Source organism: Manis pentadactyla, chromosome X, assembly GCF_030020395.1.
Source record: "Manis pentadactyla isolate mManPen7 chromosome X, mManPen7.hap1, whole genome shotgun sequence".
Taxonomy (NCBI): Eukaryota; Metazoa; Chordata; class Mammalia; order Pholidota; family Manidae; genus Manis; species Manis pentadactyla.
This window is the reverse complement of record NC_080038.1, coordinates 77,597,051-77,623,794: the sequence shown is the minus strand read 5'-3', so window position 1 is coordinate 77,623,794 and position 26,744 is coordinate 77,597,051. Positions and strand designations below refer to the sequence as shown.

The 26,744-nt window shown below is 35.1% G+C and overlaps 1 protein-coding gene across 1 annotated transcript in view; it reads left to right on the top strand.

Annotated features, from left to right (window-relative positions):
• The first annotated feature begins 19,774 nt into the window (after nucleotides 1-19,774).
• The window catches only part of POF1B (POF1B actin binding protein), a 95,460-nt gene continuing 88,490 nt past the window's right edge, over nucleotides 19,775-26,744 (top strand). The window contains exons 1-2 of the mRNA XM_036929995.2: nucleotides 19,775-19,922; nucleotides 20,024-20,349. Of these exons, the coding sequence (XP_036785890.2) occupies nucleotides 20,068-20,349 (282 nt within the window). The 5' untranslated portion in view covers nucleotides 19,775-19,922; nucleotides 20,024-20,067. The remainder of the gene's footprint in view (nucleotides 19,923-20,023; nucleotides 20,350-26,744) is intronic.

Sequence of the window (26,744 nt, the reverse complement as noted above, 5' to 3'; positions counted from 1 at the left end):
AGCACTGCAACTTGCACTTCTCCTAATTCTTGGTTGAGTTCTGACAGTATAGATCCAGTCAAATTTGTTGTTTTACTGTATGCACAGGCCAACTTAGATATCTCCTTCTTCATTCCAATGGCAAGTCCAGGAACCGGTGGGATGACTGCAGCTACAACTGCAGCAGCAACACGATCTTTGTTGAAGTTTTTTGATGTTCATCTTCTGGAATGACTCTTCCAGAGGATGTTGATGTTGGAAGTTCTTCTTCATATCGTATCTTAATTCATTTTCTGGGTAGCCAAATTAGGCTTTGATACTCTGTATAAACACAAACAAACCCTTTGCCCACACACTTTGATATGACCATTATACCATTGTGAAGAACCTATTGGAGATCGCCACACAGGAACTGTGTTTTTCTTCTAAGAGAAAGGAATATTATCAGAAAAATGTACTTCCATAGCTGATCATCTGACACCCTTTAAAAGATCAAAATTAAGGATATGTAAAGCATGCATTAATCGTTGATTTGCAGTTAGTTTTATCCTATCAGGGAGTAATCCCCTTTTTCTTTCTCTTTTTTTTTGTTATCATTAATCTACAATTACATGAAGAATATTATGTTTACTAGGCTCTCCCCTATACCAAGCTCCACCACAAACCCCATTACAGTCACTGTCCATCAGCATAGCAAAATGTTGTAGAATCACTACTTGTCTTCTCTGTGTTGCACAGCCCTCGCCTTTCTCCCACCCCCCACATTATGCATGCTAATCATAATACCACCTTTCTTCTTCCCCACCCTTATCCCTCCCTACCCACCCGTCCTCCCCAGTCCCTTTCACTTTGGTACCTGGTGGTCCATTCTTGCGTTCTGTGATTCTGTTGCTGTTTTGTTCCTTCAGTTTTTCCTTTGTTCTTATACTCCACAGATGAGTGAAATCATTTGATATTTCTCTTTCTCCACTTGGCTTATTTCACTGAGCATAATACTCTCTAGCTCCATCCATGTTGTTGCAAATGGTAGGATTTTTTTTCTTCTTATGGCTGAATAATATTTCATTGTGTATATGTACCACATCTTCTTTATCCATTCATCTACTGATGGACACTTAGGTTGCTTCCATTTCTTGGCTATTGTAAAGAGTGCTGCGATAAACACAGGGGTGCATCTGTCTTTTTCAAACTGGAGTGCTGCATCCTTAGGGTAAATTCCTAAAAGTGGAATTCCTGGTTCAAATGGTAATTCTATTTTGAGCATTTTGAGGAACCTCCATACTGCTTTCCACAATGGTTGAACTAATTTACATTCCCAGCAGCAGTGTAGGAGGGTTTCCCTTTCTTCACAACCTCACCAACATTTGTTGTTGTTTGTCTTTTGGATGGTAGCCATCCTTACTGGTGTGAGGTAATACCTCATTGTGGTTTTAATTTGCATTTCTCTGATAATTAGCGATGTGGAGCATCTTTTCATGTGTCTGTTGGCCATCTGAATTTCTTTTTTGGAGAACTGTCTGTTCAGTTCCTCTGCCCATTTTTTAATTGTATTATTTGATTTTTGTTTGTTGAGGTGGGTGAGCTCTTTATATATTTTGGATGTCAAGCCTTTATCGAATCTGTCATTTACAAATATATTCTCCCAAATTGTAGGGTACCTTTTTGTTCTATTGATGGTGTCTTTTGCTCTACAGAAGCTTTTCAGCTTAATATAGTCCCACTTGTTCATTTTTGCTGTTGTTTTCTTTGCCTGGGGAGATATGTTCAAAAAGAGGTCACTCATGTTTATGTCTAAGAGATTTTTCCCTATGTTTTTTTCTAAGAGTTTTATGGTTTCATGACTTACATTTAGGTCTTTGATCCATTTCGAATTTACTTTTGTGTATGGGGTTAGACAGTGGTCCAGTTTCATTCTCTTACATATAGTTGTCCAGTTTTGCCAGCACCATCTGTTGAATAGACTGTCATTTCGCCATTGTATGTCCATGGCTCCTTGATCAACTATTAATTGACCATATATGTTTGGGGTAATGTCTGGAGTGTCTAATCTGTTCCACTGGTCTGTGGCTCTGTTCTTGTGCCAGTACCAAATTGTCTTGATTACTATGGCTTTGTAGTAGAGCTTGAAATTGGGGAGTGAGATCCCCCCTACTTTATTCTTCTTTCTCAGGATTGCTTTGGCTATTCGGGGTCTTTGGTGTTTCCATATGAATTTTTGAATTATTTGCTCCAGTTCGTTGAAGAATGTTGCTGGTAATTTGATAGGGATTGCATCAAATCTGTATATTGCTTTGGGCAGGATGGCCATTTTGACGATATTAATTCTTCCTAGCCAAGAGCATGGGATGAGTTTCCATTTGCTAGTGTCCCCTTTAATTTCTCTTAAGAGTGTCTTGTAGTTTTCAGGGTATATGTCTCTCACTTCTTTGGTTAGGTTTATTCCTAGGTATTTTATTCTTTTTGATGCAATTGTGAATGGAGTTTTTTCCCAGATTTCTCTTTCTATTGGTTCATTGTTGGTGTATAGGAAAGCCACAGATTTCTGTGTGTTAATTTTGTATCCTGCAACTTTCCTGTATTCTGATATCAGTTCTAGTAGTTTTGGAGTGGACACTTTAGGGTTTTTTATGTACAATATCATGTCATCTGCAAATAGTGACAGTTTAACTTCTTCTTTACCAATCTGGATTCCTTGTATTTCTTTGTTTTGTCTGATTGCCGTGGCTAGGACCTCCAGTACTATGTTAAATAACAGTGGGGAGATTGGGCATCCTTGTCTTTTTCCCGATCTCAGAGGAAAAGCTTTCAGCTTCTCGCCGTTCAGTATGATGTTGGCTGTGGGTTTATCATATATGGCCTTTATTATGTTGAGGTACTTGCCCTCTATAGCCGTTTTGCTGAGAGTTTTTATCATGAATGGTTGTTGAATTTTTTCAAATGCTTTTTCAGCATCTATGGAGATGATCATGTGGTTTTTGTCCTTCTTTTTGTTGATGCCTCCACCCATTTTTTAGTTAGGTTATTTATTTTTTGGTATTGAAGTGTATGAGTTCTTTAAGTATTTTGGATGTTAACACATTATTAGATGAATCTTTTATGAATATATTCTCCCATATTGTAGGTTGCCTTTTTGTTCTGCTGATCGTGTCCTTTGCTGCACAGTTTTTAGTTTGATGTAGTCCCACTTGTTAATTTTTATTTTGTTTCCCTTGCCAAAGGATATTTATCCAGGAAAAAATTGCTTATACTTACGTTCAAGAGATTTTTGCCTATGTTTTCTTTTAAGAGTTTTATGGTTTCATTTCTTACATTCAGGTCTTTGATCCATTTTGAGTTTATTTTTGTTTACGGAGTTTGACAGTAATCCAGTTTCATTCTCTTGCATGTAGCTGTTCAGGTTTCCCAACACCACTTACTGAGGAAGCTGTCTTTTCCCCATTGTATATTCATGGCTTCTTTACCATATATTAATTGACCAAATATGCATGGAGTTATATCTGGGCTATTCTATTCCATTGATCTATGGGTCTATTCTTGTGCTAGTACCATACTGTTTTGTTTACCATAGCTTTGTAGTATAGCTTGAAGTCAGGGAGTGTCGTACCCGCAGCTTTGTTCTTATTTCTCTGGATGGCTTTGGGGTCATTTGTGGTTCCATATGAATTTTAGAACTATTTGTTCCAGTTTGTTGAAAAATTCTGTTGGTATTTTCACAGGGATTGCATTGAATTTATAAATTGCTTTGAGCAGGATGACCATTTTGAGAATACTAATTCTTTTGTCCATGAGTACAGGATAGATTTCCATTTATTTGTGTCTTCTTCAATTTCTTTCATCAGTGTTTTATAGTTTTTAGAGTACAGGTCTTTTACTCTTTGGTTAGGTTTATTCATAGGTATTTTATTTGATTTGATGCAATTGTAAGTGCAATTGTTTTCTTGATTCTTTCTGCTAGTTTATTGTTAGTGTATAGGAAGGCAACAAATATCTATGTATTAATTTTTTATCCTGCAACTTTGCTGAATCAAGTTATTAGTTCTAATCTTTTTTTTTTGCTGGATACTTTAGGGTTTCTGAAATATAGATCTATGTCATGTGCAAGTAGTGATAGTTTAATTCTTTCATCACAAATATGGATGCCTTTTATCTCTTTGTCTTGTCTGATTGCTGTGGCTAGGACCTCCAGTACTATATGGAATAAAAGTGTGAGAGTGGACAACCTTGTCTTGTTGCTAATCTTAGAGGAAGATCTTTCAACATTTTACCTTTGAGTATGATGTTAACTGTTTGTTTTTTGTGTGTGGCTTTTATTATGTTGAGGTACATACCCTCTATTCCCATTTTGTTGAGCGTTTTTATCATGAATGCATGTTGAATTTTGTCAAAAGCTTTTTTAGCCTCTTTTGAGAAGAGTATGTGGTTTTTATCCTTTTCGTTAATGTGTCATATGATATTGATTGATTTACAAATATTATACCATTCTTGCATCCCTTGAATAAATCCCATGTAGTTGTTATGGATAATCCATTTGATACATTTTTAAATTCAGTTTGCTAATATTTTGTTGAGGAATTTTACATCTATATTCATCAGGGATCTTGATCTATAATTTTCTTTCTTGTAGCATCTTTGCTGGTTTTGGTATTAGGGTGATGCTGGCCTCATAGATGAATTTGGGAATATTCCCTTCTCTTCAACCTCTTGGAATACTTTCTTAGCTCTTCTTTAAATATTTGGTAGAATTCAGTCCATTTGTTCCTGGACTTCGTTTTCTGGGAGATTTTTGTTACTGATTCCATTTCATCACTGGTAATTGGTCTGTTCAGATTTTCTGCTTCTTCCTGGGTTAGTCTTGGAAGGTTATTTTATTTCTAGGCATTTTTCCATTACTTCCAGGTTGTCCAATTTATTGGCATATAATTTTTCATATAATTCTCTAATAATTCTTTGCATTTCTGTGGTATCTTTGTTGACATTTATTCTTCATTTCTGATTCTGTTTATGTGTATAGATTCTCTTTTTTTCTTGATAAGTCTGCTATGGGTTTATCTATTTTGTGTATTTTCTCAAAGAACCAGTTCTTGGTTTCATTGATTTTGTTCTATTATTTAATCATCTCTATTTTATTTATTCTGCTCTGATCTTTATTATGTCCTTCCTTCTACTAACTTGGGTTTCATTACTACTTCTTTTTCTAGTTTCTTTCATTGTGAGTTTAGACTGTTTATTTTGGATTGTTCTTCTTTCTTGAGGTAGGCTTTGTGCTACCTCTTAGAACTTTGTGCTACCTCTAAGAGGGAAGCACATTGCTATGTGCTTCCCTCTTAGAACTGCCTTTGCAGTATCCCACAGACTTTGTACTGTTGAATTTTTGTTTTCATTTGTTTCCATTTATTGCTTTATTTCTGTTTTAATTTGTTCATTGATCCATTGATTATTTAGAAGCATGTTGTTTAGACTCCATGAGTCTGTGAGCTTTTTTGTTTTTTTTGTGCAATTTATTTCTAGTTTCATACCAGTGTGGTTTGAGAACCTGCTTGATACAATTTCAATCTTTTTCAATTTAGTGAGGCTCTTTTTTTGTGGTCTACTAGGTGATTTCTTCTGGAAAATGTTCCACATACACCTGAGAAAAATGTGTATCCTATTGCTTTTGTGTGGAATGTTCTATAGATATCTATTAAGTCCATCAGATCTAATGTATTGTTTAGTGCCTCTGTTTCCTTATTTATTTTCTGTCTGGTTTATCTGTCTATGTGAGTGGTGTGTTAAACTCTCCTAAAATGTATGTGTTACAACCTATTTCCCTCTTCAATTCAGTTGGTATTTGTTTTACATATTTAGGTGCTCCTACCTTGGGTGCATAGGTATTTATGATGGTTATATCCTCTTGTTGGACTAACCCCTTTATCATTATGTAATGTCCTTCTTTATCTCTCTTTAATTTCTTTGTTTTGAAATCTATTTTGTCTGATATAAGTACTGCTGCTCCTGCTTTTTCTCATTATTTGCATGAAATATCTTTTTCCATCCCTTCAGTTTTAGTCTGTGTATGTCTTTGGGTCTGAAATGAGTCTCTTGTAGGTATCATATAGATGAGTCTTATTTCTTTATCCATTTTACCACCCTATGTCTTTTGATTGGTCCATTCAGCCCATTTACATTTAAGGTAATTATTGATAGGTATGTACTTATTCCCACATTATTAATTCTTTTCTGGCTGTTTTTATAACTCCTCTCTGTTCCCTTCTTGCTTTATACTCTGTTCCTTTCTTGTTTTATACTATTCTCTTGTTATTTGATATTTTCCTATAGAGTTGTTATTGGATTTCTCCTTTTTAATTTTTTTTTTGTGTATTATAGGCTTTAGGTTTTTGGTACCATAAGGTTCAAGGATAGCTTCCTGACTATATAGCAGTCTATATTAACTTGCTGATTGCTCTATTTCAACCACAATCTAAAACTACTTCTTTTTTTTCTTCTTTCTCCTCCACTCTATATGTATTAGATATCATAATGTACAATTTTGTGTATACCTTGACTGATTTTGTGTATAGTTGTTTTACTACTTTTGTTCTAATTTCATAAATGCTTGGTAAGTGGTCTATTACCTTCACTGTGAGTTTATTTCCACCAGTGAAAGTTATTAGCTTAGGAACATTTCCATCTATAGCAGTCCCTTTACCATATCCTGTTATGCTGCTTTACTGATTATAAATTCCTTGAGCCTTCATTTTATTTGGGAAATGTTTAATCTTTCCTTTGAATTTGAATGATAATCTCACTGGGTAGAGGATTCTTAGTTGACAGTCTTTCTGTTTCAATATATTAAATATTTCATGCCACTCCTGGCCTGTAAGTTTCTGCTGAGAAGCCTAATGGGATTTCCCTTATAAGTAATCTTTTGTCTCTCTCTGGTTGCTTTCATTACTGTCTCCTTATCTTTACTGTTTGTCATTTTAATTATTAAATGTATTCATGATGTCATCCTGGGGTTCCTTTTCTTAGGAGCTCTCTGTGCTTCCATTACTTGAATGCCTATTTTCTTCCCCAAATTGGGCAAGTTTTCAACAAGTATTTCCTCTGAGACTTTCTATCCCTTTGTCTCTCTCTTCTCCTCCTGGTACCCCTATTATGTGAATATTGTTTAATTTGGATTGGTATCACCATTCTTTCCTTCCTAAAGATCCTTTTTACTCTCTGTTGTTCAGCTTCATTGTGTTCCTGTTCTCTAATTTCCATCTTTTTGATTGTCTCCTCTACTTGCCACAATCTATTATTCATTCCCTCCATTGTGTGTTTTATTTCAGTTACTGTATTCTTCAGCTCTGAGTGGCTCTTTTTCAGCTCTTGTATCTTTTTGTGGAAACCCTCCCTGAGATCTTCAGTATTTTTCTGCATATCAGTGAGCATCTTCATGAATGTTACTTTTAAATCTTTATCAAGAAGATTGGTGATCTCCATTTCATTTAGCCCTCTTTCTGGTGTCTTATCCCGCAGTTTTGTTTGGAACATATTCCTCTGCCTCCTCATTTTGTCAGGGTTTCTGTTTTACTTCCTTTATAATAGATGGATCTGCTGTATTTCTTGGTCTAGAGAGTAACAGCTTTATGAAGTAGGCATCCTGTGGTGCCCAGAAGCTTAAGACTCTTTCCTCTCCAGTCCCTCATTCTCCTTTGTGGTGATGCCCCAGTTGCTGTTGCTGAGCAAGTGGTGGGTCCTCCTTTCTGTCTGTCTGCTGTACATGTTTTATCTCAGTCCCCAGCAGCTTGCAGTTTATCTCAGTCAGCCCTTTGTGATCAGAGCATTAGCTTCTTCTGGGAAATTTATGGGCAAGGCCACCTGCTGCCTGTCCTTCGGTGATAGCAGGGCTGCTGTGTTAACAGGGTGTGTAGGACAGTCATGCTGCAAGTTACACAGTGGGAGGGTGTGTGCTGCCATCACAGTGATTCTGATGAGCACCCTCTTGTTGGTTGTGAGGCATGCAGGATTGGGCTTGGCTGCCAGCAGGAAGGAAAGAACATTTGGAGCTGGCTCCTGCATGTGCCTTTCTAATTGGGTTGAGACAGGGATGAAAAATCTGGGAAAGCCTCCCTCTGCCTGCCAAGCAGCAAATTCTGGTTCTGCTGGGTCAAGTGAGTTGGCACATGCCAGTGGTGCCTAGGGAAGTACCTCAGGGCTGAGTCCCCACTGCAGGGTGGGGGATGGAGCATCTGGGGTTCCTGAAATTGCTCAACCTATTGGGTCTCAGGGGGGCCAGTGGAGTGTGCCTGTTGTCCACAAGTAGCTGGAGTTCCAGCCTCCCAGAGTATTTCAGCTGTCTCTGGTGCCAAGGTCCGCTAGTCACCAGAACCCAATGCAATGTAGGTGTTTCCAGAGCAGATCTCCAGGGCTGGGTGTACAAAGTTTCTGAGTACCTGTCCCATGTCCACTCCATTTCTCTTCTTCCCACCTGTGGGCTAGGATTGGGGAAGGGTTTGGGTCCCACATTTTTTGCAGCTTTGTCACTTTACCTTTTTGTGTGTGGTCTCCTCTTCACCTGGTGTAGGTGGTCTGCTCTTCAGTCTTCAGGTCGTTTTCAGGTTTAGTGGTATTTGCTGTAGTTGCTTCCTTGATGTGTTTGTGGAGGAAGTTTCCACCTTGCCATCCAACTCTGTCATCTTTTTTCCAAGAACTCCAGAGAAAGCTGTTTAAGACTGCATGTGATTTACCTATATCTTATGAGTTTATGTGCTCTTGGTGAGTCACCATTCACCTATGGAAAAAGAACACAATTCCAGCCATATTCTTGGGACTAGAAATGTAATTAGACAGTCACTACTCCCAAGGAGTTCCTAGGCAATCTAGATCATCAAGTCAATCTCCTGTTGTCTGTATGTATGGTACATACATATGTTAGTGGTTGCTTTTGAAAAGTAGCTTTTAGCTTTTATGAGATAATATATTTCTGTAGTGTTATTGTACATACTATTACATTTACTTTGGGTTAATGCTGGGATCATTACCCTTTGATGAATATCACTTTATGTTATAAAAGTACAGGAACATGGTAAATTTATTCTCTTGGTTATGTTGGTGATTTTTTTCTCAGTATTCTTATCACCGTCCCTACCATATTTATGTTACACTGTTGTAATTATTTATCCTAGATTTTATCAGTCACACTGCACACTGTGTATTGCTTCTAAAAAATTTGAATAATCTGTATAGTTGCAATTTTTCATTGTCTGTTTTGATTTAAGTAACTGGGTCATTTTCTGCTCAGTAATGCCTGTTTCAAATGGTCCTACCGAACTTAGTTTTCCTCTTTCTCTTTAATATTTTGGTCTTTAAACAAAATCTTGTTTTTGAAACTTAATACTACACAATCAATATTTTTAGTTCTAATGGGTTTTATTTACAACCATCCCTCCAATTCATTTTATGCACTATTTTCAAGGATTTTCATGCATATAATTTAATTTATGCTATATATTTATTGTGGCAACAGAGATTGAAAATGTACTCCATAACTAAGGAGTATGTTGCAACATTGCGTGAAATAGAGAAAAAGCACACAGGTCCTAAATGCTCACCAATATGGAGATTGATTTACAATGCCTCCATACATTGGAATGTTATGTAACTTTTTGTAATCATGAGAATTTTCAATATGTTATGGAATAAAAATTGTCCATGATGAATTATTGGAGGAGAAATCACATTGCAGAATATTTGTATATGTGTCTGTGTATGTAAATACACACACCTATATAATATTTATTTATATCTATCATTTATCTATCTATATCTGTCATCTATCTATTTATCTATCCTCCTATCTATCTTCTATCTAGATAAAAGTCTAGAAGAATACACACAACACACACAAAACTGCTATCATTGTTTAAATATGAAAACTGAGTTTGTGGGAAGATCAAGAGGATTTTAGTTCTTAATTTACAACTTACCATATCATTTGAATTTTCTAAACAAGTGTGTATTATTCTTGTAGTTTACTAAGTAAATATTAAAATAGGAAGTAAGGAGGAAAGGAAAGGAAGGGAAGGGAAAGAAAGGAAGGAGAACAGCAAGGCGATGCAACCATATCATGTGGGAACATCTGGAAATATAATCAATAGCTTCTCAATTTAGGAGACAGTAAGTCACTGAAATTATCAGCCAACAATTCATTCAATGATATTTGCTTAATATCAAACTTTTGAGAATCCCTTGAACATGATAGCACAGAGTGAGATGAAGTTTAGATCCCTTTCCAACCTCAAATATTATATCCTAACTACTAGTAGTCTTCTTTATGCCTAAGGAGATATAGAAGTAGAAATACAAGTCGTGTCTTAAAGAAACTATCAAATATTTATCAAGTACAATGTTTTATATTGGAAAAGAGGATTATAGAATCTGTAATACATACAAAGATATCAAGATTTATATATAAGACATATATTTTTATAAATATATGTAGTAAACATTATTGGTTGATTCTCAAATAATCATTTTGCCCTTTCTCCTTTCTAAAACAATCTTATTTTTAGGTATCCACACCTCCGTATTCAGTCCATATGCCTCAAGGAAAACTGACCTTACCTCCATCTGCAGAAGTGGGTCTAAGAGATCCAGGAGTGAGCGCATAACCCAAATTGGTGCAATTAGACCAAAGGACTTCCAATCAACTTTCTCTTGCGTGAGAGAGATTTTCTTCGGATGCTAGATGTGAGTAAGGAAGACTGTAACCCTGACTGCTGCTGGCAACCATCACACAAACATAAGGGGGAATTGCTTTAGGATGAACTTGGTACTGTGGAGGCAGAGAGACACCCCACCTCAACACTGACAACCTAATAGCAGTCAGCTACTGAATCAAACATCCCTTATCCTCATCCTACCACTGGGATTTGTATTAAATAAGATAATAAATATCTTATTGTTACACCAGTTTCAGTAAAGTTTTCTATTACTTGTAGATGAAATCATCCTAATACACAATGTGCAAAGCTATCTCTAGATGGTAGTGGTATTACAGTGTGACTTTATTTCTTTTTTAATACTTGCTAGTCTTTTCAAATGTTTTACAGTGCACATGAATTACTGCTAGAATTAGGAAAGAAGAATAAATGTAACTTAAAAATAATATTTCATGTTACAAAATAAACATATGCCTATTGTGGGAAATATGGAAAACAATAAAACACAAAGCAAATAAAAATTAATATAAACACATTACTTCAAAATAATCACATTTTGGTGTGTCCTTGTCTTTTTTCTATATATGCACATTATTTATTTACAAAAATAATATTGCACTTTATGTAACCTGCTTTTTCACTAATTAACATTATTTTATGAACATTTTCCATAAAACTAAATAAATTTATATAATGTAATATTAATGGTTGCATAATAGTTCATATTATAGATAGAACAATAATATATTCTTGGATATTTGGGTTGATCTTGTACCTATATATGACATATAATATTGTGTAAATTTAAGGTGTACAACATGTTGATTTGATACATTTATATATTATAATGTGATTGTAGTGATAGCTAGCACCTTTGTCACATCACATAATTATCATTTCTTTTTGTGGTTGGAATAATTAAATAACTTGCTTAGTCTTTTAGAAAGTTTGATGATTATGATATAACATTATTATCTATATTTGCAATACTGTACATCAGATCACTAGGACTTATTTACTGCAGTTGCAGTTTCGTATGCTTAAACATCTCTTCTATTCCCCCAACCCTAGCCCCTGTAACCAACATTTTATTCTGTTTTTACCAGTTTGGCTGTTTGAGATTCCACATATAAGTGATACCATACAGTATTTGTCTTTGTCTGAGTTATTGCACTTAGCATAATGTCCTCAACACCCATCCATATTATTGAGAAAGATTTCCTTCTTTCTCATGGTTGAGTAGTATTCCATTATGTATATATATATGAACATACATATATACACACACACACACATACATACATACACATATAGATCATATCTTCTTTACCGACTCATCCTTTGACAGGCACTAAGGTTGTTTCTAGTTCTTGACTGTTGTGAATAATGCTGCACTAAACATGGCAGTGTATGTACCTCTTCAATATCCTGTTTTAATTTCATTTGGTTATATAACCAGAATTGGAATTGCTGGATCAAATGGTACATACATTTAAAAATTTTAAGGAACGTCTATATTGTTTTCCAAAGCAGCTGAACCAGTTTACATTCCCAACAGTGTACAAGGGTTCCCTTTGCTCTACCTCCTTGCCAACACTTATTTCTTATTTTTGTGATGATAGCCATTCTAACAGGTGTGAGGTAATATTTCACTGTGCTTTTAATTTACATTACCCTGTTTATTAGTGATTTGAGCATCTTTTCATTTATCTGTTGGATATTTGAATGCCTTCTTTGGAAAAATGTCTATTTAGTTCTTCTACTCATTTTTAATTGGATTGTTTGTTGTTGAGTTGTATGGATTATTTATATATTTGGAATGTTAACCCTATATTTGATATATGGTTTGCAAAATTTTTCTTCTATTCTGTAGGTGCTTTTTCATTTTGTTGATTGTTTCTTTAGGTATGCAGAAGATTTAAAGTTTGATGTCATCTCACTTGCTGATTTTTCACTTTTGTTGTTTGTGCTTTTGGTGTCAGATCTGAAACATCATTGCCAAGACCAATGTTAAAGAGCTTCTTCCCTACATTTTCTCCTAGGAGTTTTTGGTACCAGGGCTTATGTTTAAGTTTTTGATCCATTTCAAGTTCATTTTTGTGATTGATGTAAGGTAGGGCCCAATTTCATTGTTTAGTATGTTTTTATCCCATTTTCCCAGTACTCTTTGTTGAGGAAACTATCTTTTCCCCATTGGTGTTCTTGGCTCCCTTGTCAAATATTAGTTGATGGTATATGCAGGGATTTAACTCTGGGCTCCCTATTCTGTTCCATTGGTCTATGTGTCTATTTTTATGCCACTACCATACTGTTTTAATTACTCTAGCTTTGTAGTACAGTTTGAAATCAGGATGTGTGATGCCTCCAGCTTTGTTCTTAAAATTGTTTTGGCTGTTTGGGGTTTGGTAGGGGTTCCATACAAATTTTAGTATTAGTTTTCTCTTTCCATGAGTAGAAAATGTCTTTGGAATTTTCATAGGTATTACATTGAATCTGTAAATGATTTTGAGTAGTATGGACATTTTAACAATATTATTTTTTCTGATCTATGAACTTGAAATGTCTTTCCAATTGTTTTGTCATATTCAGTTTATTTTATCAAAGTCTTGTAGTTTTATTGTACAGATCTTTCACTTGCTTGGTTAAATTTATTCCTAAGTATTGTTTTTGATGCTATTGTGATTGGGATAATTTACCTCTCTTTCAGATGTTTTATTATTTGTGTACATAAATGGAACTTATTTCTATATGTTGATTTTACATCCTGCAAATTTATTTGTTGATTAGTTCCAACAATTTTTTGATTGAGTCTCTTGGATTATATATATATATAATAGATATATAAATCATCTGCAAATAATGGCAATTTTATTTCTTCCTTTCCAATTTGGAGATATGTATCTTTTTTTGTCTTGCCTGATTTCTCTAGCTGGAACTTCCAGCATTATATTGAATAAGAGTGATGAGATTGGACATACTTGTCTTGTTCTTGATCTTAGAGGAAGTTCTTAGAATTCAATTTTTCACCATTGAGTATAATGTTAGCTGCAGGCTTGTCATATATGATTTTTATGTTGAGGTATGTTTCTTCAATACCTGATATGTTGAGGGGTGTTTAAATCATGAAAGGGCATTGTATTTTGCCAAATGCTTTTTCTGCATATGTTGAGATGGCCATGTGATTTTTATCTTTCATTATATTAATGTGACATATCACACTTATTGATTTGCATAGGTTGAACCATCCTTGAATCCCAGGGATAAATCCCACTTGGTCATAGTGTATAATCCTTTCAATGTTCTTGAATTTAGTGGGCTATTTTGTTGAGAACTTTACATCTATAGTCACCAAGGATATTGGTCTACACTTTTATTGTAGTGTCATTATCTGGCTTTGGTATTAGGGTAATGCTGGCTTCACAAAATACATTAGCAGTGTTCCTCCCTCTTCTATTTCTGGAAGAGATTTTTCTAAAAATGTATTGATTTTTCTTGAAATTTTTGATGTAATTCAGTATTTTTTAGGAAGTTTGTTTATATGAATTCTAGTTCTTATATAAAGATACGGCTAATCAGTTTATTTCATTTTGGATAAGTTGTGGTAGTTTTGTGGTTTTTAAAAAACAGGTCTATTTCATCTAAGTTTGGAAATGTACATGCATAAGATTGTTAATAGAGTACTTCATTATCCCATTAATGTCTGTGGAGTCAGCAGTGACATCTCCTCTTTCATTCATGATTTTGGTTATTGTACTTTTTTTTTCTTTGTCTGCCTTGTTAGAGGAATATCAATTTTATTGATTTTTTTCCAAAGAACCAACTTTTGGTTTTACTAATATTCTTTATTCTTTTTCTGTTCTGAATTTTATTGACTTCAGTTCTTATATCTATTGTTCCCTTTCTTCTTTTGTTTTGGGTAATTTTGTATATATATTTTAAATAATTTGATTACATTAAAGTTACTCATTCTAATTTCTCTATATTATAACACAAATACATAGAATAGACATTATAGAACTTTGCTTTCTAACTAAGCTCTCCCATATTAACCAAGCTTTTTAAATTATAAAAGACTGCCTTACAATGAAGCTTCATTCCACCTTCTCCTTTTTGTTAAATTGTGACTATGTCATCTGGCATTTCCCCACTTCTGCTGTCTTCCCCTTTTACAAGTCATGCCTACTTTATATGATACTTTCTACTATAGGCATTTTTATTTGCAAAGCCATGACAACCCTTTTTTCCTTTATCCCAAGCCAAATCTAGAGCATAATATTAAAAATTGTCATTTGTTGTGTTGCTATTAGGTACCAGACACCATGTTAAACACTTTGCATGGATTTTATCTAACCTACACAACAAACCCTTTGTTAAGGGTTATTAACCTTTTCACTGAAAATAACAGAAGCTCAGAGAAGTAACATGATTTGCCAGGCAATGGAGTTAATATGTGGTACAGACAAAATTTAAATCCAAGTCTAACTGAAAGCTCTCATCAACACTATACTATATAGCCTCCTGGTATATGCCAATTTTCTCCTTTAATTAAAATAAAAATATTAAAAATTATATCATAACATCTTAGACAGCTATAGCTAATGTATTACACTGTAATTCATTCTCATTTTAACTTCTCTTTATATGTAGAACAGTTTGACTCTTACCTAGAGTTGTAGCTCATTTTCCTCATAGATTTTTAATAATTCCTTCCTGAGCTGCTTACAAATTATTACCCACTATATTGGAAATCTCATCTCTCTGGCACTACCATCTCCCTATTTTCTCAAGTCTGACCTGAAAATACTGGTATAATTCAAGGATTTTCAAACTTCAGTGTGCATCAGAGTTACCAGGAGGGCTTGTTAAACAGATAGCCTGGCTCCATGCCTAAAGTTTCTGACTCAGAAGATCTGAGGTGGGGCCTAAGAATTTGCATTTCAAGAAACCTCCCAGGTGAATCTGATGCTTCTGGTTCAGGGACCTTACTTTGAGTATCACACTGGTATAGTTACGTAGCTGATCAAATGGTGTTTGTTTTCATGATGTCAGTAGAATTACAAACTAGATATGAATCCCCACTTAGTTTATGAGTTTAATTTAAAGTACATGGAGAAAAAGCAGAAAGAAAAAAATCTGAAGAACACAAATCACTGAAGTTATTCCACACAAAATACATTCCATCACCAACAGAAAATTCGACATGTCATTGACCCATTTAGAAGATCACAGTGTACATTAGCTTATGAAAGGCTATCACAGTTATGTCAACAAAGCTATTTCTCAAATTTTGTTTAATCAAGTATTTCTTAAACTCATTTTGTCACAAAACACTTTTGTTTTCTAAGTGTAACATGCTGTAGACTAATGTTATTCAGGACACACTTTGAGAAATGCTGTTCTAATCTTTTTTGCAGTAAAAGTCAGTCATCCCTGGGGAACTGCCGAAATCATAGAGGGTTGGTGTCACTTTCAACAGCATTCAAATCATACCAAGGATTTATTTTCTCTGTCCAGGACCCAGGTCTGATGTTCTCTAGTATGGCTCTTGGAAAACTGGAATTAGTTCTGAGCAAAATTATGCTACAGTTAAAATTTATTCAAGAATAGAAATTCAGAAACCAAGATAGGGGATGCCAGTGGTCTTTCTGGGATCACTTGTTTTTATTCTAAGTGTGTGTATCGTCAGACACCTGATAGTCTGATATAGATGTTTGACTTGAATTGATGTCAGATTAAACTGTTCAGTTTGTAAACTTCATCATTATTTATCTTATTCAAGACAATATTCTTTTCATATCTGATATTTGGAAATATTGCTCAGTCTAAAGTTTCCCAACAGCAGTTAAGCAAGCTCAAATGTGAGGTCTGTCAGAAGGCAGGAATGGAGTTGTGCTGGATTAAGTGACTTGGACCTATTTAGTAAAACATAGGTGCTTTCATACAATCATCCTCACTACCTTGGGCTTTCAGCTCCCTCTGACCACTGCTTATTGACCTTTTCCATAATTTCTTTTTGATCATAGAGAAGGCAGAAGTAAAAAGACTAGAGTAATTTTGCTTTAATTGTGCCATTTTCCATTACACCATTAGCCTCAAGCAGGAAGCCAGGTCTAGAGATTGATTTGAGTGTCATCCCCATAAAGCAGAGGTGGAGTACAGGATTAGTTATACACATAAAAACTCCACTGCTGAGGCTAATGAAATTTTAGTGTTAAATTTATGATTACTTATATTGTTTAATATTTTAAGATAATTATGTACATCAATTTTGATAAATTAATTACTGATCTGTTTTACTTCAGTGGTTTTAAGTAGCTAAGCTTTTCAAAAATCAGGCCTACAGCCTCCTGGTATATTCATATTTGCATTTCAAAGCTTACTATTTCACAAAAATCACACTACTTCATCTGTGAATAATATATTTAAAAATCTTACACCTGAGTAGTATATTACAATTAGCAGGCACTTTAGCATTTGATCCTAATGACAATTTTATGAGGTAGGTAAAATCAGGACTTTTTCAGATTGCCTTCAAAATAGCTCCATCAAAATATAAATCTCAGTCATTTTTTTAATCACCAAAAATGTATAGGGCAGACAGTCTTCATATTCAGTCTATCCCTTACTCTCACCATCAATGTGGGAAGTTTTATTTTCTACTTTATTCACATTTTTGCTTATTTGAATTTTTAAAGAATGAATAATTCTTATAATCAGCAACAGTAAAGATTTTTAAAGTCTGTTATACTGAATTAGCTTCTAAGTGGATATTAGCTACAGGGAAATCAAAACCATCATCATAAGTGAGTCTTTTTTTTCCCACAAAATAGCTATGTCATTGAATGAAACAAAATAAGTGCCAGAAATATAATTAAGCCTTCTGTGAACACGTCTAGAGCTGAGAATAAGAAATCAACTTTTACTATCCCATCCAACAATGTTAGGATAGCACAATCATGAAGCTTTCAGAATGCACTATGTCAATCCCTTGGGTTTTCAAGTAGAAAATAGGACAAATATATTTGTATGTATTTATTAATAAAAATAGTTGAGTATTATCATTTGCATAAAGGAGAAATAAAACAATTGTAGATGCAGATCATTGAAGACAACAGTTCTCAGAGAAGGAGGGGAAGCATTGGTAAGAATAATTGATAGACCTCTCAGAGGTGTCAACATCTGCTTTGTAGTTAGATGTGGTTTGCCTGCCTGTTAGTGTCTAATTTCATTTTTTATATATCATCGCTGAGCTTCAAGTTCTCTCTCCTTCATAACCAGGGATGAAGAAAAGTGATGGATGAGGCTCAGGGAATAGATGAGTATGCCAGTTTCACACATTAATTTTTTCCTAATGCATCAGGGTAGCTGCTTCAAAATAACATATTCAAGAAATGAAGAAGGTAGGTATAGTCACCACTTTATGGATGAAGAAATTGTTATTCTTCATCTCAATCCCTTCCTTTATAGGCCACCTCTTGGCTGCAGATATTAATAGCATTGTGTATATATGTATTTGCCTGTATTTTAAATTCAGATTTCAACAATCAGAGCTGAGTGGCTGACCCCAGTTAACACCTAGTCCTTGTTCACACATAAAGTTTATTCAGAATGATATTGCTAATGATATTAACAAGTTATTGATCTGATATTTTGTCAGGCTGTTTGGCAGGTCTCATGTTTGTAATTAAATTTTCATTGATTCTTGAGGAACAGCATTAAAATGAACAAGAATTAGATTTGAAAGCTCTGCACACAGCACACAAATATAAATGTAAGTATACAATAAATGATTTTAAAGAGTTTTTAAGGTCTACTTTCAACAGTTTGCATACTGCTCTCCCATAAAAATATCCAAAGATTCCTTTTAAAGTCACTTACAGCTAGCAATTCAAAACTGTTTTTTTTAATTTAGTTTTTCCACTGGAAGATTTATTAGATGGCCAGTTGCAGAACATAATTTTAAAATTTATCTAGCAGTATAATATAGTCAATGAGAGATTAGACTCTTTTAGTGTTGCCCAGACTCACCATTTACTATTTATTTACCTGAGGGAAATTTTTCAACCTCTCCATGTCTGTGCCTCAGTTCCACAGCTACAAACACTCATGAAATTGTGAAGGTGACAATCCACAAAAAGCTTCTTGCACAGTATCTGGTCGTAGTAAGTGACCAGTAAGTCACTACCTTTTGATCATTCAGCAGATAAAAGGCTGGCTAGTCAGCTTAACGATATTGTCCTTCTCTCTAGAATGTTGATAGTGTACTAGGTTCTATGGTATATATATATACACACTAGTATATATAGACACCTCTTATCTGAAGATACCCTTAGTAAGTATTCTAGACTTCAGTGGTGCTGAAGTATCTTGCAGGGCAAAACCTGGTGGGTAAGTAGACATTATGATTGTAATTTCAAGTACTAATAAATACAAGTGCTGAGCACGTTTAAATCTTACTATATTAGGTAAGGCACCTCTCAGGACTTGCATCTCCCTTAACACCTAGATATTAAAAAGGCAATCAAGCTCAGTGTATTCTAGGGAACAAATAAAATCAGCATATACTCTTTTGTAAAAATGCAAAACAACATACAAATGTTAAAACGCAAAGCATTTGTGGAATGGTTAGATTTTTCTTGAGCAACCCTCCAAGTATAGATAGCAATTTAATCATTTAGACAACTTTCCTTAAATGTATGCTCAAAAAGCCATACCTTTAAGCCTGGAGCAAGATAAACAGGTCCATAAATTAGAATTGTTAGAAGGAGACCCCATAGCAATCTCCCTTAAATGCAGTTACCAGCTGGATTTTGCAAAGAATGCAAATTTATCTGTGAAAATTAGTGTAGCCCTAGGCTAATACCTTATATTTTGGGCTGGGACTCTGGATGATAATACTTACGCTCGTATCTACCTTTACTAAGTTTAAAAACCATAGGAAAGCCACTTTCATGTCTTTGCCCAGCTGCAGTTAAAGTGAATTTCAAAGACTATGGACTTGGAAGCCTGGCTTCAGCCCTAAAATTCCTCATTTCTGCCTTTTCCAGACTCCAGACTCCCTTAGCTACTGGGCAGCCTTATAGCTGTCTCCGTGGCCAGGGCCTCTCCAGGCAGGTAAACCTGCCCGGTGAATCCGCCCCTTAGGGGCGTGTCAGTACCATTTCCTGGAGCAATCTGACAGGGTGGCTCCACTTTCCGTTTGTGCTCAAATACTTTGCTGCCTCTGTAGCTGCCAGACCTGCTCCTGCTGCTGCTCAGGTAACTCTCATCTCACCCTGGCACCACTATAGATATGTGTGCTTGCCTGCCTGTCTTCCTACCCCTTTCTTTCATGATCTCTCTTTTTCTCTGTTGCTTAGGGAGAGCATCTGGGGAGAGTACCCTGCTGACCACTGAGAATATAATGAGCTCAAGCTGCTGGAACGAGATGAGCAGCAGCAGCTGTGGGACTCAGCAGCCCCCAGAGGGGCTGCAGTGCCAGCCCCAACACTACCACTGCTACCATCAGTCAAGCCAAGCCCAGCAGTCTCCAGAAAAAAACGTAGTGTATGAACGAGTGAGGACCTACAGTGGGCCCGTGAACAAAGTAGTTCAGGCCTTGGACCCCATCGGCTCAAGAGAAGTGCTCTCCCCTCTCAAAACTGCTTCCTCCTACCAAAACTTGGTTTGGAGCGACCATTCCCAGGTACCACAAAGACAGTCGTGCCAGGCTAGTAGAAAGGGGAAGGCTTAAAGCTCATTTCTTTTCTTTCTGCTTCTTTGTCTCTGTTCTACAGGATGAAGTCTCTTGGTGGATTACAGCTACATATGCAATGCTTAGCAACCCAAGCTCCATCTCTTGCTGTTCTTTCATTTACTAGTGCCTGTGGTTGTTAACCAGTTCCAAAGACTGTCATAATCTAGAGCATGGGATGGTTCATTTTTTATTAGATTTGATTGGAATATTTGATCTGAGGTATTCTTTTGCCGCTACTGCAAAACACTCCTCAATTTGAATATAGCAATTTTTGTAGACTCATTCCCACTGATTCACTTCATATCAGAAGTAAACAGGGCTTTTTTTTTATATCACATATGGTGGTGTACAGACAATGGAATGTATGGGGTGATGAGCAATTGTCTGTTCAGTAAATAGCACACTGCTCCAGGATGAGTGACAGGCACAAATGTCAGAATTGTCGTGTGCTTCATTTTCTGAAAATGATACAGTGGTTCTTGTACAACAAAGGTGAATAATTTATGAATATTGGTAGAAGGAGTACTGAAAGAGTTGGTATAGGATTGAAGAAAGCAAGATGTAAGCGACTGTTAAATGAAAGCTAGAAAAGATGGAACTCTTAAGACACCTTTTAAAATGAAATCAATTTGTTATTTTAGCATCAGTTTCTGTGCTAATGATCTTAACAATGTATGTAAAAGAATATCACAAAACTATATAAAATTAACAGCTCTATATCTTTTTTATTCTTTGACTATTTACATTAAATTTGCATGTATTTAAGCTTTGTGGAAACTTCTGTCCAAACTGAAATTATGTTTTCAAGATACAGTTTTTTGCTGTAAAGAGCTCAAAAAGCAACCATTGGGATATTACCCTATGTTGCACTATTACATCAGGAATAATATGGATTATTTTCCCCCAAAATACAATTTAAAGTAGGAGTTGAAGCATCATTTAAAAAATATATAATAAAACTATTTTCAAAAGAATTTTTAAAGATCTGGATAACCCAGCAACTACAAAGGCCACAATTTTACTCTCTTATTTTACTCTTAGTGTCATCTGAAGGGAAAAACTATGAAGAAAAAAAATATCCAGGATTTACAGTCAATAATTTCCTAGTTGAAAAACTATGTCTATATTGACATCAAGCGGAAGAGAACTATAAAGGTCAGAAGTTTGTGTAAGTGATAATAGTAATGCAAATGTACATTCCAATATCCAGTATTAGGGTGTTAATGAACAACAAAGGTGTTAATGAACAACAAAGTAGGTGTCACCTATGTCCCTTAGTCCAAAAACAAGTTATCACTACCACAGGAATGTTAAAATCACCCTATCATAGTTAACACATAAACTTCTTTTCTTGTAAACTTCCTAGTAAAAGAAAGATAAACAGATAAAAATTTAAAAGCTCTGATTTGGCAAATTATAAAGATTGACTACAGAACAGTTTTTAGGAACACAATCTACTGTATGCTCCTTAGTTCCAACATTCCATTTTAATATCCTGGGACCAAGCTGGTCAAGCTTTATTATTTCCTTTCCTTCTTTCTACCTGATATTTGCTACAGTGATCTTTGTAAGACTATCTCTGTCCTGAAACATAGTTGCCCACAGAGGAGTTCATAAAGAACTTTAAGGGCAGAAATTATGGCCACAGAAACTGGTGTGAGATCAATCAGAATGCAAGAGATTGTGAAGTCTGAAGTTATTTAAAAGAAAGAAAAGTAAGGACTGGGTGAGGATGAGGGGGGTAAGATTTTAGATATGCGGTAAAGGAAAAAAATAAGAAGCTTCATTCCCTTACTGAAAGAAGAAGATATAAAATTTGACTATAAAATTTCAAACTGAGTTAGATATCAAAGGGCATTCACAAATCTGCTAAACGATGATTAGGCAAGAAAGCTTTTAGATAGACGCCACAAAGAATGTTACTAGGTAACCCTTTTGTTTTATTTTCCTTTCTCCTGTTGCCAGGATAACATTCTGCAAGGTAGGACTAGATTTGATCTGAAATTACCTTGATGCTAACAAAATGGGTAAGCTGTGGCAGCAGTTTTGTTACATACCATGCACAGCACAAGGAAGCTGCACATGTTACACCAAACCCTTTCTTATTTGATTGGTTTTTGTTTTGATAAAGTCTCTTCTTAATATGCCATGTTTCAAAGACATTTTGAGTTAGTATGTAGCGATTACTTTGATGCTAGAGTTGACCAATTGTTGGTCATCATAAATTCAATTAAACTTTTACTTTAATTGTTTTTAGTATTTCGTGCTTGAATGACACTCAGAGAATTCATAAGATTTAAAAATATATATGATTGCCAGTAGTAAAATACGTTCCCTTCAGGAAGCTGAAATTGATGCCCCTCAGCTTTCCTTACTGAATCTTAATTTTAGCTTATATAGTAGACATTTTAAATTTAACCAAATGCTTCTTGCAGCCCTTTAGTATTTTCTATTTTTAGCTTTTTAGTACACGTATTTCCTCCATTGCCTTCTTGTGCACTAAAATGGTGTTTATAGACATAGACATATTTTAAATTTCCAGATATAATGTTGCTTTGTTTCTTGTTTACAATTGATCAGATGTATTTTATGATTCTCTTAGTTACTATTTTGTCTGATTGATAGTCTTCTCAAAGAAAATTGAATGTAGAAACCAGTTGGTGGTAAAATTATCTAAATTGATGTAGAATTAAAATTACTAGGTTTATCCATATGTACAGGTAAAATCAAACACAGGTGTAATCAAGGGCATAGATGCATTTTAAAACCGAATGCAGTCTTGTAAATAAATGGAGTTCTAGAAACTACAGTTGTCCCTTGGGCAATGCGGGGGTTAGAGGCCCAACCCTTGTGCAGTCAAAAATCCACATAGGACTTTAGACTCCCCCAAAAGTTAACTACTAATAGCTTGTTGATGACAGGGAGGCTCACTGATAACATAGAGTCAATTCACACGTATTTTGTCTGTTATATGTATTCTTACAATAGAGAGAAAGGAAAATGTTTTCTTGAATTGTCTCAAATCTCCAAAAAATTTTCCAATATTTTTATTAAAAGAAATCCACAAATAAATGGACCTGTGCAGTTCAAACCCCTTTGTACATAAAATAAGAGAAAATTTAAAGATTTACAGCTCAGTCTTTTAAAAAGCTTAAATATTACCTACCATCATTAACTCAAAATGAAATACTGCTTTAAATGAATAGCATTGATGTGAATTACTCATTGGGCATATGCATTTGCCTTTCCATTAACTTAGCTTTTTATGAAGTTCAAGACATTTTCCATGTATACAGAGGAACTCTATTATGTGAGAGAAAGGGATCAAAAGAAAATATATTTTTTAATACCAGTCATTCATTGAACACATATTTATTAAGTGCCTGCTACGTAGGAAGGGCTGTGAATATCTGGATAAATGCAATTTGCTTACCAGGGAGAGTCCATGTTGAGGACAGATCTATAGGACCAGGTCTATAGGTGTTCCATATGTTTATATTTCATTTTAAAACATTGTCTTGTATTTTGGTAATCAATATTTTATTGAATAAAACACGTTTTAGTTCAGGAAAGGACTTCTTTATGTATGGGTTACCATTCTTTACAATTCGGAACTTGCAACCAAATTTAACTCTAGAGAGTAGCCCAGGGGAGAATATGTGTTCATGAATGGCCTCTGCTTTCAATAATTATTCAGTTTGGGCTTATCTTTGTGTACATGTTTTTTTTTTCCTTTTACTTTGGTTACAAAGATTGTGAATAGCTCCCTTTCTTTGTCAGGATATTTATACACTATTAGAAAATTTTCCTGTTCTGTGGGGAGGAGCGTGTTTTGATAAATTGTTGTTCAAGGGTGTGGTAGCTAAAGTGAATGATTGTTCAAGGAAGTAGGTTGTCTGAAAAAGGAATGAGATCATAAGATAAAGAGGCCCATATTTTCAGCCTTGTTCATCCCTTTTGTGCTTACAGTTAAAGGTAGTTATAGAAATTGTGAGTGCAACTAATTGCTGGGTGAAAATGCCCATGCCACTTGTTTCTCATTTAAGAGAGGTCTGATCAATTGCTGGGCCTGTGTTCAGGCAATGGCACACACAAGCTGTCATCGTGCGTGTTAATGTGGCAAGATGGGAATGGGTGGGGAAAGGGGATGGGAGGTGAACTTGTTTATTGTTCACCTTTAACTGTTGTGATCCAAATTTCTTTTCTTGACAATTCATGAAAACACAACTGGGTGATTTGCCATGCCCTTCAAGTCCATTTAAAAGTGAAAACTTTTCTAAACAAGTGCATTTGAACTAACTCTTTTCATACCAGTAGCTATCTCATTAGTGATCCTTTTTTGATTTCCAATGGAGCATTTATACTTCTAGAAAAGACAAAAAGCATTCACTGCAAAGAGAAATGTGTACTTTATTTTATCTCCTAGTTTCCTTCAGGAAAAGAAGTGAAAAAAATCCATGAACAAGTCTCTTAAATGAGGGATTTCCATTGGAGGGAAGGGATGAGGGGAAGGAGTTCTATTACTAGTACATTCTACTGCTTTCTTTACATGAGAACATGATCACAGATTTTTATCCTCAATTAAGGAAGTGCTTGTTTCATTTAAAGAAAGGTCATGATCATTTAAATGTTTTTTCCTGTATAAAGTTCATCTCAACAGTAACCTAAGGCAGGTATTTCACCATGTTACTGGCTTTGAAAAGTTCTAAAGAGCATCTTCCATACTACTCAGGGAATTTGTTCAAATGGCAGTTTGCCTTTGCAAATTCTGTCAGCATAAATGTCAGGCCATTTTCAAAGATACTGCCTTTTTTGAAACTGTTTCTAATTACCACTATTATTACATTCAGTGATTCTCATTGTTATTAGGACTGAAAGAAGCACCCAGAAGGCCACCATCATTTTTCTTCTTGGAACATTATATTATTTATTAATTTTTAAGTAATGTTTTAAAATTCAAATTAAACATGAAAGAGTTCCATGTTCATTTCAACAAGCTTACAAATATTTAGAGAGCAAAGTCCTGTACTATGTATGTAATCTTCTGTGTCTATTACCTAATTCTCATTCCCAACAGTTCTGCTGTCTTTCTTGTAGGTGTTGCACCAAGGTCTTCAACTCTGATCAGAGCTATCAATAGGAAAATGAAAGCCAATGGGTATTGACTGACGAGGCTTATATTTTGCAGAATATAGAGACCAATCACAGAGAACTTTGGAGAAAATGTCCAAACAAATGAATCTATGTGAATGTCTTAGGGAGAGCTGTAAATAATAAATGTGCAATGATGAAGTAGAATTTGGCAGAACTGAACTATGAAATAGTCTAGTGTAGTGGCTAAGAGTATATGCTTAGGCTTTAAACTTCTTGGGTTTAATTCCAAGTTTGGGGACTTGTTAGCTATATGCCTCAGTTGCCTTATCTGTAAAATGGGGCAATAATAACACTAACATATAGCATTGTTGTTAGAGTCAAATGCAGTAATGTAGAGTGGAAAACACACAGCACAGTGCCTGACACACAGTGAGTGTTAATGCTGTACTGCTTAGAATAAATTACTTAACCTCTCAGGACCTCAATATCCTCATTTGTAAAGCAGGGATAATAATACCCTCTTTCAGGGTTGCAGTGAGTATTGAGTGAGATAACATGTGAAGGTGTGCAGCACAATATCTGGCACAGAGTTAGCACTCAATAATTCTTTCCATTTGTATTACTGATTTATGAAAAATGTAGCCAACAAAAGGCCTTAGCTGCACAGACAAGATAATAAGCTAAATGAATAGGCTATAAAGTAAGAGCTCCTTTGACACTGGAAAGATTAGGAACGTATGTGCTTGAAAGGCTTATTAGGGCCCTACTAGCTAAGAAAGACTAATGAGGAAAAGCATTAAAGCAATTTTCTAAAACTCATGGTATATGATCAAAAGACTGGAACAACAGGAATGTATTTGTAATGTTTACTGGCATAAAGATCCTTTAGAGAGAGTAATTTGGAAGTTCCCAGGCTCTTAGAGCCTTTGAACTTGGACCTCCATACTTCAGATAGCGCTTTGTTAGTTTGCATTTTTCTTCTTTTTCCTTTTTAAAATGTAGTGACACTGAGCACTAAAGTTTGCTTGCAGTCTGCCTCTTACCAATGTTTCCTCCAGAGTTGCACTTCCAATAGGGTAGCACATGACTGTATACCTTTACATTTAAATTAATTCAAATCAGATAAAATTAAATATTCAATTCCTCAGTCACACTAGCCATAGTTGAAGTGATCAGTAGCCACATGTGGCTAGTGGATACTGTATTGGATAACACAGATATAGAACATTTCCACCATTGTAGAGAGCTTT